Source organism: Neocloeon triangulifer, unplaced genomic scaffold (genome assembly GCF_031216515.1).
Source record: "Neocloeon triangulifer isolate White Clay Creek 2 clone unplaced genomic scaffold, ASM3121651v1 ptg000008l, whole genome shotgun sequence".
Lineage (NCBI taxonomy): Eukaryota > Metazoa > Arthropoda > Insecta > Ephemeroptera > Baetidae > Neocloeon > Neocloeon triangulifer.
Window position 1 is genome coordinate 1,293,641 of NW_026775550.1, and position 15,344 is coordinate 1,308,984.

Consider the following 15,344-nt stretch of genomic DNA (forward strand, 5'->3'; position numbering starts at 1 on the left):
TCCTTGAGTTATCCATTACGTCGCTTACCAACTACATCAACAACTAAATTTAAGGAAATAGTTATTTATTGTTTTACCTCTTTGCTAAAATTAAGACATTATAACTCTGTTTCACCTGCCGAGCAGAAGTCCATTCATTAAAACTTGAAAAAATATGAAAATTAAATAATATATTGGGCTGTTATTTGCAATCAAGCGCTATAATACAAACTTTACGGGAAAACATAAGTTCTTGTAAAAGCCAATGGCACATTTAGCGACTCCCCATTTTCCTTCATTACTAATGTATAGTTAATGTACACAAAAGAATATTGATTTAAACCCAACCGCCAGTGAGTTTGTGGAAAAGTTCCTCCTTCCAAGTTTTGAAATATGGTCCAGTAGTTAACGAGATACGGCTCTCAACACTAGTAATATTAGGTCCATGGTGACAGCCCGGCATAGGAAGCGGTATCACCTCCTAATCAAACATTGTTAATGTGTAACGGAGTGGGGGTAGGTATAAAACGTGCATGCACACTATGGATATTCGCCAGTCAAGAAAATCAAAAGACGCGGCAGTCGAGTGAGTCTCAAGTGAAGCGTGCTTCGATAAACAGGTATATCCTTTATTTAAAATTAATTACATTCGATTGAAAGTCAATCTTATTCCATTTGCTACAATGCAAAATTAATTTTGCAATTTCAAAGAAAAATATCTTCATTCCGCACACTACTGAGAATTACATTAATTAAGTACGCCAAAATCTAGAAAATTTTAATAGTTTTACAGTAAAAATAAAACGTGAAATTAAAATTGATCAATTCGTTGAAGAAATGCATAAATATTTGGCGAATGAAACATCAAAATCATCTACAGAATCGTCTCGTTGAATTTGTAGGTTGGAATTATTGTTATCCTACCATGGTAGGACAATTGTATTTTAATGCGGAGCACTATGTATGCATAAGGAAGGAATTCTGGCTATATTTTTATGAAAATTTCTGCCGCCCAATAGACGATAATTGTGAAATTAAAAAGGGCGCTCTATCACGACTCAGTCCTGAAAAGGATAGTGAAGTGCTATTTTTCTTTCAAAATATACGTCAATTCGCACACAGAACCTTAAATTTTATCCTAAAATTTATAGTGGCTCACCATTTAAAATACAAATTTAAGGAGATTAGGCGGGCTGAACGTGAAATGTGAAAATAAAAAGGGCGCTCTATCACGTCTGTGTCCTTTATAGAAAAGCACTTGCTATAATCTGCTATATGCCTTTGTAAAATTAAGGTCAATCTCATAGAAACCTAAATAGTGTAAAATTTAAACTTGGTCTATAACGTCTGTGACCTGGAAAATATAGTGAATGCCTAATTTTAATCAAAATTTTTGCCACTTAACAGACGATTATTGTGAAAACAAAAAGGGCGCTCTATCACGACTCAGTCCTGAAAAGGATAGTGAAGTGCTATTTTTTTTCAAAATATACGTCAATTCGCACACAGAACCTTAAATTTATTCCTAAAATTTATAGTGGCTCACCATTTAATATACAAATTTAAGGAGATTAGGCGGGCTGAACGTGAAATGTGAAAATAAAAAGGGCGCTCTATCACGTCTGTGTCCTTTATAGAAAAGCACTTGCTATAATCTGCTATATGCCTTTGTAAAATTAAGGTCAATCTCATAGAAACCTAAATAGTGTAAAATTTAAACTTGGTCTATAACGTCTGTGACCTGGAAAATATAGTGAATGCCTAATTTTAATCAAAATTTTTGCCACTTAACAGACGATTATTGTGAAAACAAAAAGGGCGCTCTATCACGACTCAGTCTTGAAAAGGATAGTGAAGTGCTATTTTTTTTCAAAATATACGTCAATTCGCACACAGAACCTTAAATTTATTCCTAAAATTTATAGTGGCTCACCATTTAATATACAAATTTAAGGAGATTAGGCGGGCTGAACGTGAAATGTGAAAATAAAAAGGGCGCTCTATCACGTCTGTGTCCTTTATAGAAAAGCACTTGCTATAATCTGCTATATGCCTTTGTAAAATTAAGGTCAATCTCATAGAAACCTAAATAGTGTAAAATTTAAACTTGGTCTATAACGTCTGTGACCTGGAAAATATAGTGAATGCCTAATTTTAATCAAAATTTTTGCCACTTAACAGACGATTATTGTGAAAACAAAAAGGGCGCTCTATCACGACTCAGTCCTGAAAAGGATAGTGAAGTGCTATTTTTCTTGCAAAATATTGGTCTACTCGCCAACAGAACCTTAAATTTAATCCTAAAAATTATAGTGGCTCACCATTTAATATACAAATTTAAGGAGATTAGGCGGGCTGAACGTGAAATGTGAAAATAAAAAGGGCGCTCTATCACGTCTGTGTCCTTAATAGAAAAGCACTTGCTATATTCTGCTATATGCCTTTGTAAAATTAAGGTCAATCTCATAGAAACCTAAATAGTGTAAAATTCAAACTTGGTCTATAACGTCTGTGACCTGGAAAATATAGTGAATGCCTAATTTTAATCAAAATTTTTGCCACTTAACAGACGATTATTGTGAAAACAAAAAGGGCGCTCTATCACGACTCAGTCCTGAAAAGGATAGTGAAGTGCTATTTTTTTTCAAAATATACGTCAATTCGCACACAGAACCTTAAATTTATTCCTAAAATTTATAGTGGCTCAACATTTAATATACAAATTTAAGGAGATTAGGCGGGCTGAACGTGAAATGTGAAAATAAAAAGGGCGCTCTATCACGTCTGTGTCCTTAATAGAAAAGCACTTGCTATATTTTGCTATATGCGTTTGTAAAATTAAGGTCAATCTCATAGAAACCTAAATAGTGTGAAATTCAAACTTGGTCTATTTTTATATAACGTCTATGACCTGGAAAATATAGTGAATGCCTATATTTTAGTCAAAATTTTTGCCACTTAACAGACAATTTTTGTGAAAATAAAAAGGGTGCTCTATCACGTCTGTGTCTTTATAGAATTAAAGCACTTGCTATATTCTACTATATTCCTTTGTAAAATTTAAGGACAATCTCATTGAAACCTATAAATCAAGGATAGTTAAGTGTGCTATTTTTCTTTCAAAATATAGGTAAACTCGCCAACAGAACCTTTAAGTTCATCCTAAAAATTATAGGGGCTGGCTATCTTATATTCAAATTTTAGGTGGTTAGGAGGGTCGATAACGTGAATTCTTAAAATGAATATATTAAATACTTGTATATGAACTAGTCAAATTTCAAGCTTTACTATGTAGGATCGATTTTTTTTTTGTAATTTTGAGTGACATTATATTCTTGAAATGGAGAGCCAAGCCAAGTCATGAATGTTACTGGTCGGCAAGAATTTTTTTTTTTTTTTTTTTTTTTTTTTTTTTCATATTATGCATCCAGAAAAGTTAAAAAAAAAACCATGTAATTTTTCGCGAAAAATACACAATTTTTAATATCGTCCCTTCAAACCGCAGCAGCCAATCTTCTAATTTTTATTGAAGAAAAAATTTTATTTTCGCATTATGCAATGCAGTAGTTTTAAGTTAGAGTATATTTTATATAATTAATGAAAAACATACTGCTAATGGATTTCCAAGTGGACCGCATCCTCCCTCGAAAGTCACCCCAAATGTACCAGTCGCAAACTTTTGCTAAAAATCAGTCAGAGGACGGCTGCATTTGAGAATATTTAATGAATATGCAAATTTTACGGTTCGTTTGTATTAAAAATTAACGATGTTCTCCTTTGGTGAGCCTCACTCAGAAAAATTGTAATTGTGGCAGTTTTTATATACAACCGAATAGAGCCACCAAAAGAATTAACTCTCTAATTTTATTACTGGCCAAATTAAACTGTCTATATAAACTACAAAAAATTGGCTTCATTAGTTTCGTTTTTGTGACTTTGCAATAGTGAAAAGTGCCGCTGGAAAAATTCCCCGATCCGCCACAGCCGAGCCATTTTGGTGACCTGGCAGCCCTAATCAAAATTGGCTCTATTTGAGAATAAAATAAAATTGTCTTTAAGACTTCATCAGGCAAATTAATAAAAAAATGTTGGTTATTACTCTGATCGAATCCCTTAAATTAACTTCTCTAATTGTAAGTGGTGGACATATTTATTGGATACAAGGATGGACAAAATCGCAAAAGCGATCTGCGATCCGCGATTGCGATCTGATCGCGATCGCACCAATTTTTGAAAATATGATCGCGATCGCAATCGCAAAAGGTGGTTGATTGCAGGCGATCATTTGCGATCGAGGAAAGAAAAATTTTTATGCTTAATCTTGGCGAATTTAATGCTAAATCTGGAAGAAAAAATGTCAATTTCAAGTAATTTGACAGAAAAATTTCTTAAACTAAGGCTTTTCATTTACGGAGTTCATTTTTGTTCGGACTCCTCGTTCTGAAACCAGAATTGATAAAAGAAACGTTCGGAAATTTATTTTTAAAAAATATATTTGATGGCAAATGATCGCAATGTTTTTGATCGCGATCGCAATCGCACGATTTTTCAATTTCATGATCGCGATCGCGATCGCACAATTTTTAATTTTCAGGATCGCAATCGCACAATTTTTAATTTTCAAAATCGCGATCGCAAAAATTTGAGATCGCGTCCATCCTTGATTGGATATTAAACACTAATATCAATTGAGTACATTAAATCATCACAAACTTGCCACGGATGCTGCACGGATACTTCCACAATGACATCACCTACCATGCATAATTTTAAAATGACATTTGATTTAAGTATATTTTTAATATAATATAATAAAATACTACAGCAATAACAAAGAAAGATCCACATTTTGGAATAAAATTTCTTAATGGCCTGATACGATAACATCTTATAGTTTAAGCATGCTAAATACAAAATCAACATTTATCAAAACATGGCAAATTAATGCACAAATTTGGTGCAACTCTTCTGAAAGCACAATAAACAAAACAACCTTAGTCTCTTCCACCTAAGATGAAATAATGTGATGTGGTGAATTGTCGCAGTGGTTGCGGCTAAAAACTATTCCGAAGCTAGACTAGATGTCTTTTAGTCGGGATGGCACAAATGCTAAACAAGCGAGTGAATTCGTTTGCGGCCAGGGAGGGACTCGTGCTATTGACATCGGTCGTTCTTAATTGCAGAACTAAGATCGCTGAAATACTGGTGTGCCATCGCATCCTCCGCTGACATCCGAAGAGCAGGATTACACACAAGCAGATGCTGAAATTTAAAAACATTTTTAGGGTCTAATGATTTAATAAAATAAAAATTACTTAAAAACCACAGAAGTTGGATTTATGGGGATAAAAGATTTAAATTTTTTTTATTTTTGTGGAGCATTCAATAATTGAATCATACAGCAAATAAAATATAAATATTAGAAATCAAGCAAAATTATTAATTAAATTTAATTTCTTCTCATTGTTTCCAATTTTCTTTTTTGTAAGTTGAGCGTTTTGAATTTTTTTCATCTAAATACCTGCAACAAATCACGCCCTTTTGAACTGAGTTTTGGCACCACTTGTGAAAAGCTCATGCTAGGATGATAGATTGGGAATGCTTTGAAGTCTGGCAGTTGAGTTACTCCTGGCCAGGTGCTCTCGGTCGGAGTGCCAAGCAGCTTGAAGATCCGTTTCAGCTGATCATCAACGTCAGACCCAGGGAATAAAGGACGACCAGCATTGGCCAGCTCTGAAGAATTCAAAATTAGTAAAATTCCCTCTATTATTGGTCAAACAAAAGGTTACCTGCGAAAATGCATCCAGCCGACCACATGTCGATAGACGTGGTGTAGAGTTTGGCTCCGAAAAGGACGTCGGGCGGACGATACCAGAGGGTGACGACCTCGGCAGAATAACATTTGACCGGAATGCCAAAAGCTCGGGCCAGACCAAAGTCAGCCAGCTTCAACTCACCATTCTATAAGAAAAAAATAGCAATAATTGAAAACCAATAATTTATTCAATTTGTACTAAATTATCAAGTCCTTTAGTTCTTTTTGCACTAAAGAAAATGAGAAATTGAACTTAAAAAAAGTAACTCTTGATTAATAAAAAAGCATCGGACCTGCTGGATAATTCTACCAAAAACAAATAATAATAAATTAGAGTGGTAGAATTACGAAGAAAATAAACCCTCTTTTGGTTATTTTGGGGAAAAGCTGACCTTGTTTGTAAGCAAATTTTGAGGTTTGAGATCACGGTGCAGGACATTGTGGCTGTGACAAAACGCCAGTCCTCGGAGAAGTTGATACCTTTGGAGAATTAATACATCAATTATATTTATAACTTAAAGGTCGGTTTGAGATTTACATGAAAGACTTGACGACGTCGGGGTCGATTTCTCCGTTGAGGCTGTCAAAGTACTTTTTCAAGTCTTGGTCGCAGTGCTCGAAGACCAAAGTCAGCTTTTTGTCGCTGTGCAGAACATCGTAGAGACGCACTATGTTCTTGTGCTTCAACTCCTTCAGCAGACAATAAATCTTGTTATTAACAATAGCACGTCGGGACTATTTCGTCCTAGAAAATATAGTGACTTGTTATTTAATTTTCGTAATATAGGTATTGTGATCAGAAACCTTGTTATTAAAAATAGCACGTCGGAAGTCGGAACTCTAAACGGCCCTGCCAGCAACAATCAGTCCTTTTAAACCCAAGCAATTTTTTTTAAAGCTACCTAAGTACCTAAGCACTGGTATATTGATTAAATTATAATAAAAATACTAATAAAGCCAATAAAAATTAATAATGAATAAAAATTCTTAGCTAAATTTCAGCAAAAATTATTTTTAATAATTGTTTTATAATCTGATTAGATTATGCTAGAATCGTCATTTAAAGTTTGTTGAGCTCGCAATTTTCTGCCGATTCAAAGCTGAAATCATAATTCTAAATTTCCAGTCCGTCCATAATTTTTAAATTTGAGTGGAAGAGCAGGAGAAATGCTGAAACTCCTGGGGCAACAGTGTCATTAACTTATTCGCGGCGATTTAATCTGCTTAGCCACAAGAGCGAAATCTAAGAAACCAAAACAAGGTACGGACCGAATGAGCACTGGAATCGCAAACTAATTTTTTTCCCTTAATGCGACGAGTCGCGTCTCCAGTGAACATAAATATTATATGCGCACCATACGAAAAAGCTAGTGTGATTTCCCATCAATAATCCTGTGTTCAAATTACCGCAAGTTGCACAATTATATTTCTGATTATTTTAGAGTTCACACTAAAAGTAATAAATATATTATAAATTGGTATTAATAACATCAAATAATTTCCCTTTGAACGAGTTCTGCTTTCAGAGAAATCCATCCAAAAGTTATTATTAAAACTTTTTTACATTTCCGCTTCTGATCGACAGCCAAAGAAAATTAAGCTGAGTTTCATTCGCAAATTTCTGCAACACTGAAGCAGCGTTAAAATGCGACTTTATCAAGCCAAAAAGCACGACCAAGGCTGATTATTTATGAGTTTCATTGATGATTTGCATGCGATCAGCGACGCGTCGATCGTGATTTCCCACAGTTAAAAATAAAAAAAAATCATTAATTTAAACAGAATATTTCAATTTGGTGAATTAAATATTTTTTCATTCAAACTCTCGATTATTTTAAGTATAATTTCAAGTTTTTTTTTTTTTTTTTTTAATAAAATTATGTATCTTATGAATTTTTCGAATTTTACCTGTTGCAGGGTAATTTCTGCCGGCGTCGACGAGCAGGCTGGTGAGCACATGAGGACACTCTTTCTTGAGGGCGTAGCACAGCTCCCTGAAGGCAGACAATCCCTTCTGGGCGAGCCGAGCACCCTGACGAAGACGTCGCACCGGAGGTTGGCGTCGGTGTGGCTGTTGACGGCCTGTTCCTCGTCGACCGAGAGCACACCCTTTTTCACCAGCAAGCCGAGGATCTTGGTCGACTCGAGCTCGCGCGAAATCAGTTCCCTGTTCCTGTCGAGCAGTCGAGACACAGCATCCAACCCGGCCATACTGACATATATGCTTCACTAAATCAGACGAGTAAAAACAACTCGGCTTTGTTATTATTTGTCTTACTAGCTCAGTTATCAGCCCTAACTCGAGGCACGGCACACGCCACACGGGCACACTGGCACACGCCACACATTCGCGACTTGAGCTAATGAGCTAAGGAGAGTAAAATAGTTAGGAGGGGCGAAGGGGCGGGACTATCTGGGTGACCTTGGGCCCAGTCCTATCTTTTAACATTGAGCTGGGCCATAAGCCACCTCCTCTTCGCCTCTCCTATCCTATTTTACTCTCCTTATAATGAGCGTTCCGGAGCGTTCCTCACAATTCGGTGATCGGTGATGTGTGGGACTGGGAGCAACGGCGCGTGGAGGGGGAATTCAGCAAAGGCGCCACCCTTGGACCCCTTATTGTAGTCACTGATGGCGTCACTCCTGGCCGTCTCTGGCTGGCGCCGTAATGACCGCGTTCTCGCGCTGCTCATTTCTTTTCACTAATAGCGCCGCGAATAAGTTAATGACACTGTGCCGCAGGAGTTTCAGCATTTCTCCTGCTCTTCCACTCAAATTTAAAAATTATGGACGGACTGGAAATTAAGAAATATGATTTCAACTTTGTATCGGCAGAAAATTGCGAGCTCAACAAACTTTGAATGACGATTTGAGCATAATCTACTCAGATTATATAAAAAATTATTAAAAAAAAATTTGCTGAAATTTAGATGAAATTTTTATTTGAATTATTAATTTGTATTTGAGCGCTTTATTAAATTATTTTATTACAATTTAATCAATATACCAGTGCTTAGGTTCTTAGGTAGCTTTAAAAAAATTGCTTGGGTTTAAAAGGACTGATTGTTGCTCGCAGGGCCGTTTAGAGTTCGGTCAGGTATTTTTTCTCCACTTTATCGTCAGGGCGACTCGGCAGCATTGAACGGATGCGGCGTCGTCCTTTTCTGTCATTCCGCCTCGGAGAATTTTTATTTGTGAGTTAAAAACTGTTAAGAAATTTAAAAAAATTAATACAAAATTTATCATTAACTCTCAAAGGTAAAAAATGAGGACTTTTAACCTCCAGACAAAACTTTGGAATCAATTCATTACAAAAGAACACAAAATTATTATCTTTGCTCTTAATCCACATTTTTTTCATGCAATAATTTGTACTGAGCACCACACTTAGTCCTCCTTAAAAAATGGAATAACTTAAATAATTAAAAATAACCCCATAATATAGTTTTTCCCCATTTCTTTTTGCAGATGAACGTGTGTCGTCCGACCATAGTAATTTCTGCACCATAAATCTTGTAGTGCAAATTCCTCGACTCACCAAAGTTTGAATCGAGCAAACACAGAGGTCAAGGCAAAAAGCGAGGGTGCAAACGGGAATCTCAGGAAAGCGTAAAAAATTTGCACCGCAATCAGTGCATTTTATTTATAAAATAATCCTCCCCTTGAACTGAACTCGAAGAAACAATAATTTACATTTTGAATTTTCATTGCGTTTTGCATGCGATTACTCAGTTTGACTATTTTTTTTTTAATTCTCTCGTTTGCGCCGATAACTGCGAAACGTCCATCTGGAAGAATATGAGTTGCGGCCGAAAAACAAACACCCTCGCGGCGGCTTTTTTCTCAAATGCGGGAGCATTATTTATTATTGGAGAGTAGATTATCTCTCTTTTGCAGTTTTTATTCTCATCGGCCGCCAGCCTCATGTGCAAACATTTTGCATGTGAGGAGGTCTCGTGTCAAATGTGATGGGCCCGTCCGTAATGTGATATACTCTTGTACATTATTCACGAGCTCGTCGCGCGCCCCGCCGCATTTTTCATGCGGAGACTCAAATCAAAGAGGTCCAATCTTAAATTATTATCTTGGGCATAATGTTTGCTGTGGATCAAATTCCACATTGTCTTCTTTATTTGGGTAAAAAATTTAAATAGTAATTAATGCAGAGCTATAGGTTAATTTTTCTTGCACTGCTTTATTAAGGAATAAAATTTTAGATAGAGGAAATCTTTGGTCATTTTATTGCATCTTAATTAGTTCTTGGACAGTTCATGTACTTCATGTAAATACAATTCTTTAAAAATGAGATTAAATTAAATTTGAAGTGATTAAAGACTAGCAAAATTTAAATTTTGAATGTGAAATGTGAATGAACAAAAGCGTCTGAAAATGACCTGAGGTTGGCACTTTCACAACCCTGACGAGCACTGCCTCTCTGAGGAAGGCTCTGCGCGTCCGCCACACGCCAAGAAGAAGAATTCAAAGAAGAATAAGGACCACCGGAATGGCTGCAGAGTTGCCGCAGGGGCCTCTCAATTAATTGCTCGAAAATAATTTTGAATTCTTAAACCGATCAGTCAGTGAGCAGAGGTTCGGTATAGCCGCCCACTCACCCGTATAAACTAGAATCATTTGATAGAATTTTAAAATGTCTGCTTTTGGCTTACCGATGGACACAAATTTACTCATTTTAAATCGGCACTACTGATTCAATTCAATCATTTTGCATATTTCAATAAAGTTTTCACAGCACAGCGCCATATCAATTAAAGTTCCTAATATAAATTATGTAAAATATACAATTACACTTCAATAGACAGCTTTATATTTAGTAAAATTTGATGTAAATAAGATATTAGAAAAGTCATCTGTGTAAGTGTGTGTAAAAAAGTAAAGACGCAATTCCAAATTGTTTCTTCCATGTGAATATTATGTGAAAATAAAATACATATTTCCCTACAACGTAATCGGGCAAATACTAATGATCATTACTTGGATCACAACTCTATGGTAATTTGATATAATATTATCAATTTATATCATTAGAGTACATAGGAGAGCAGTTGTCTACGCTTGAGCTTGAAAATCGCTGGAAATTTTTTATGGCGAGTTATGGTGGCACCACGGCGTGCTGAATAAGGCAATCAGATTGACAGCGATTAGCATTGTCGCACGGCTGCTCTGATAAATTAATTAATATCAGTACTATTTTGCTTCTTGCGGAGGAATTTTTTTGTTTTCCGTCGAATTAAATTAATAGAAAATTAAATTAAATGTTAGAAAGTAATTAGTGAAACATTAAAGTATTTTTTTAAACATATGAAATACCCAGTTACTCAAGCAAATAGAGATCTCAGGATGACAAAAAATAAATAATAATGCTGTGAGGAAAGAGAAGCCTAAAGATCTTTGAATTGTGTTGCTGTGTTTCGAAGATCTTATAAATTTTTTACTTTTTTCAATTTGGTTTAAATAAGCGTATGATTTTTACTATACGTAGATATTAAGATTTTTTTACCCTGGCCACTTTTAGATATAACTACGCCTATTTTATCACTCCGTAGTACCTGCGAGAGATAAATGGGAAATTAATTGGCTCTCAGGTAGTGGATTGTTTCAATTAATAAAGCAAAGAAGATTTGATAGGCCTAGACACAGAAAGTAATTGACATTTATTTAAGGATAATATTGAGAGAAGTTAGGGGTGCGACGGGGGCGCCTGGCATCAAAGGAAATTGGTTGTGCAGCTAGCAGGAGGTGTGCGCTCAAGCTTGGGGGCCAGGGCGGCCTCAATAGGGTTGACGCGTCAACGCTGCCTGGCAGCTGGGGTATGTCCCACAGCCTCATAAAGTAACACGTAGCAATCCTCTTTGGTAGAATCTGCATTCAAAATGTCATCATCAAAGTTCTTCACCACGGAGATCTTGCTATCATCACAGAGCAGCCATTGCTTTTCTTGCTTGCTCATGGTGTAGCAGATGTAATGACCACGATCACATTGGGTGCCCTGATGCAAAATAATCGCCTTTAGCTGGTAGGATTTCTAAAAAATTTCCATTATTTAATTGAAATTCGATCTAAAAAATTTCATTGCAATTAATACCTTGATATTTGCCAGTGCATCAGTTGGCATTTGATGCTCAGCGTTCTTGTCATACTCGTCATTAAAGCTACAAATTAAATTAAGCAAATGCAGGTTTGTAAATAAAATTTTTCATTACCCATGTGTCTCCCCAAAAACAGGTAGAGCGATTTCCTTACTGATCTGCACGTGATCCTTGCTCCGAATATTTGATCCATATCTATTTCTGGCCACTTGCACAAGAAGGCAGCTATAACATCAGAAGACAAGCAGTTAAAAAAATTACCGAAAACAAAACTGGTATGAAGGTTTTTCTATAAAAACAATTTTATAATGAGGTTTAGCCGGGTTTTCACTTCAATAAAAAAAATTTAATAAAATCCTTACTCCGGGATCACCAGGAACTTGCTCTGCAAAGTTTCCACTGCACAGCAGCATCTCCTGTCGTCTCTCAAACTATGCTCAATAAGCTCCTGAATGTTCAGCAACTTGACATTTGGTACGACCGTCAAAAATATCCCTGGATCAGTATTGCCAAAAACATTTTTGCAACTATAAAAAAAAATTAAATTGAAGAATTTTTGTAACAAAAATAATAATTTCAGCTTCATTACATTCTACAGAGAGAAATGGTGGACATCAAGAAAGGTGTCACTGGGTCAGCATTTTTATCAATTTTCTTCAGCTTGGAGGCCAAGTGGGGGAGAATCAGCGTAATTATCTCAACAGGATCCTGTTGTTCGCCCTTAGCCATTCCAAACGAGACAGTTAAATGTCCAAGATCCAGAATAGCATTATCTAGATCGTTTTGGCTGGCAAAGTTGCTCCGGGCCACTCTGTCGACGATCAGTTTCAAAGCATCCAGCTCTTTGATGTCGAGGATCTTGCTAAAAGTCATAGCTTCAAAGATTTTCACGAAAGGGGATGCAGAGAGGAGGAGCTGTACACTCGAAATCAGGTAGCAGTACACCCCTGGATTTTTAAATCTGTGAAAACTAAAATAAGATACAATTAAAATTGTAAATAACGATATACCCAGGGTGCTCGGTCTTGGGCAAATTGGAGACAGCATTTATTGGCACAGGGTTTAGGACAGAATTAGTGGATTTCAAAGATCCAGACAACCTATAAAATTAAATATATATAAATATACAATGTATACATCATTTTCAATTATAATAATTATGTTTGCTTTGGAATGTATATTCAGAGTTATGAGAAGATATAAAAAAATATAATATTATATCCTCGAACTCAAATATTCAATAATAGATTTTTTTCTTACTTTCATTAAGAAAATTGTTGTAAAAGTTAACAATATGGCTAGTTTCTTTTGATGCTAAAAGAAGAGATTTGATCAACATAAGAAATTAATTTGAATACCCAAAATTTTCAAGGTCTACATTGCTCTTTTCCTGGCCCTCAGCATATTTATATTTCTTTGGGGGACATCCCTGTTTCTCTTCCTTGCTGCTGCTCATTCTAAGTCAATTTTTTAGTATTTTTTTTTTATAAATATTCAATAGCTTACTCTTTATCGGAGGGTCCTTGGATCTTGGCTCTGTGGATTCGCTGCCCATATTTCTGGAGGATTTCTTGAGCATTTCTTGAGGAATGCAATATAAATAAAATAATTATAATATTGTGTATAAATGCTTCATAAAACTCACTCGTCCGGCTCGCTTTTCTTGGCTTTGATTTTTATATTGCTTAAAATACGTCGAAGTCTCAAGCAGATTTGTTTCTGGTCCTCAGATGCACTTCTCGGTATTTTGAATTTCGGGGGGTCGGCATCCCCAAGAATCTTACTCACTTCATATGAAGGCAGAAGAGAGTTTTTTATTTTGGTTCCTTCGTTGGCCTGAATGATAATCTTCAAGTGCTTCATGTCTTGGCAAGCAACAACTAAAAATCCAACCTCTTGGAAAGTCTGCAATCAAATGGAAAGAATTTTAATTTACAATAAAATAACAGTTTGAAAAAAATTATATTTACCAGGTTTTCTTTAAAGTCAAACTCATAATCGCCATATCGTATTCGCGCTTTGTACATCGTTATTTCCGTTCGAGAATATTTCCGTTGTTTCTTAATCAGCGCTTAAAAATCAAGCAACAAAATTATCAGACAACAATAGGAATTTTAAACTTTACAGCAACAATCTAAATTATATTTTGTAATTTTTATTTTAACAGAGTCACCCTAACTTTATAAAAAGCATGTTAAAAATAATAAATTATTTAAGGAGGGTCAAATGATGTGATTCAGCCGATTAATGATTTTCAAATTAACACTGTAAAAAAAAAAAAAAAAATGCGGTGAAAATTATTGTGAAAAGAAATGAGAGGCTTGCGTGACTCTTTTTGGTCCTTTTAAAACATGAAAGGATTGGATTTTGACGGCAGATCGGCAACAATCAAACAATGCCCTGATTTGACGTTATCAGACGCCGCTCCTAAATTACCACAAATTCAGAAATTGGCGAAATTGCTGCTCTTTACATATAAGTCCATTAAATCAGAGTAATCAGAATAATTAAATTCACAATAAATCACCATGGTGTGGAAAACAAAATTTAGGTGGGTGCCGTGAGTAATTACTAGTCTTGTTTTTGATAAACATGAAAGATGAGATGATAGTTTTTTTTTTAACAGCAAGGATCACGTGGCACCTATCAAAATTTCATTTTCCACCCCTTCGTGATGTAATATTGTGAATTCAATTTGAAAAATTGAAATGAATGTGCCATTTTTTTTTTGTAACTCAACTAATTAAAATTGTTTTTAAATATTTCATTACTTAACAAAACTAAAATTAGTGAACTGAAAAAAAGTAAATATTGACTGCAGTCATAGAGTCTCCAGTTTTTGCATTTGGAAAACCATACATGCGTTCGCCCAACATGTGCAAAAGATTAGTAATTTAGATTTGAAAAAATAACCTTGGCTGGTCTTGAGCAGGGTGAATCCATGATGTCCGGCTTGCTGATGATGATGGGGTTTGCTTTCCTGATAGGGGGCTGTCTTCAAAACGTTCCCTTTGATTTTTGCAGTCTTGCCAAGACCTCAGTCTTCTGCAGCTCCACCGACTGAAACCAAAATTTTAATCGATTTATTAAGAGAAACAGTGGCAAATGAGATTTTTCCCAAATATCAGAGGGTAAAATACATGTTATCACTCGAGACTTGTGGCAAAACAGAATTAATAAATGTTTTTTAATTAGAAAAGAGTTTATACCTGTGTGAAGTGTCAATATTCCTCTTTGGCCTCCTCCAACAAGGATTCCATGGGTGAGAGCCGACGCCAGTTCAGGTAAACCAGGGTGCCAAGCCAGGCAACCCAGCATCCAACAGTTGGGGTTGAGGGTTTTCGCTCCCGCCCTTTTAACAACGACTCTGTGGCTACTCGTACGGCGGGCGCTGTGTAGGGAACACAATCCGAGAAAGGACACTGACAGGTTGTTCTGGCTTA

At 35.7% G+C, this 15,344-nt stretch overlaps 2 protein-coding genes across 5 annotated transcripts; both read right to left on the reverse strand.

The window, feature by feature from the left end:
• Positions 1 to 2,553: 2,553 nt before the first annotated feature.
• Positions 2,554 to 8,236, reverse strand: LOC132194849 (cyclin-dependent-like kinase 5). Of its 4 annotated transcripts, XM_059616403.1 has the most exons (7): positions 8,073 to 8,236; positions 7,703 to 8,023; positions 6,333 to 6,484; positions 6,187 to 6,274; positions 5,769 to 5,940; positions 5,501 to 5,712; positions 2,554 to 5,241 (listed from the first exon to the last, which is right to left on the reverse strand). In XM_059616403.1, exons 2-7 carry the CDS (start codon positions 8,003 to 8,005, stop codon positions 5,134 to 5,136), a joined length of 1,035 nt encoding a protein of 344 aa, XP_059472386.1. In that variant the 5' UTR covers positions 8,006 to 8,023; positions 8,073 to 8,236; the 3' UTR covers positions 2,554 to 5,133. The 4 variants fall into 4 exon arrangements, with proteins under 4 accessions (XP_059472386.1, XP_059472385.1, XP_059472387.1 ...); XM_059616402.1 differs by having other exon boundaries at positions 7,703 to 8,157; XM_059616404.1 differs by lacking the exon at positions 8,073 to 8,236 and having other exon boundaries at positions 6,333 to 6,539; positions 7,703 to 7,840.
• A 3,090-nt stretch (positions 8,237 to 11,326) lies between these two features.
• On the reverse strand, positions 11,327 to 14,924 carry LOC132194707 (uncharacterized). The gene is made up of 11 exons (XM_059616160.1): positions 14,815 to 14,924; positions 13,872 to 13,972; positions 13,547 to 13,806; positions 13,408 to 13,482; positions 13,260 to 13,358; positions 12,912 to 13,001; positions 12,491 to 12,862; positions 12,264 to 12,428; positions 12,016 to 12,126; positions 11,898 to 11,964; positions 11,327 to 11,837 (listed from the first exon to the last, which is right to left on the reverse strand). Exons 2-11 carry the CDS (start codon positions 13,926 to 13,928, stop codon positions 11,601 to 11,603), a joined length of 1,533 nt encoding a protein of 510 aa, XP_059472143.1. The 5' UTR covers positions 13,929 to 13,972; positions 14,815 to 14,924; the 3' UTR covers positions 11,327 to 11,600.
• Between the last annotated feature and the right edge of the window lie 420 nt (positions 14,925 to 15,344).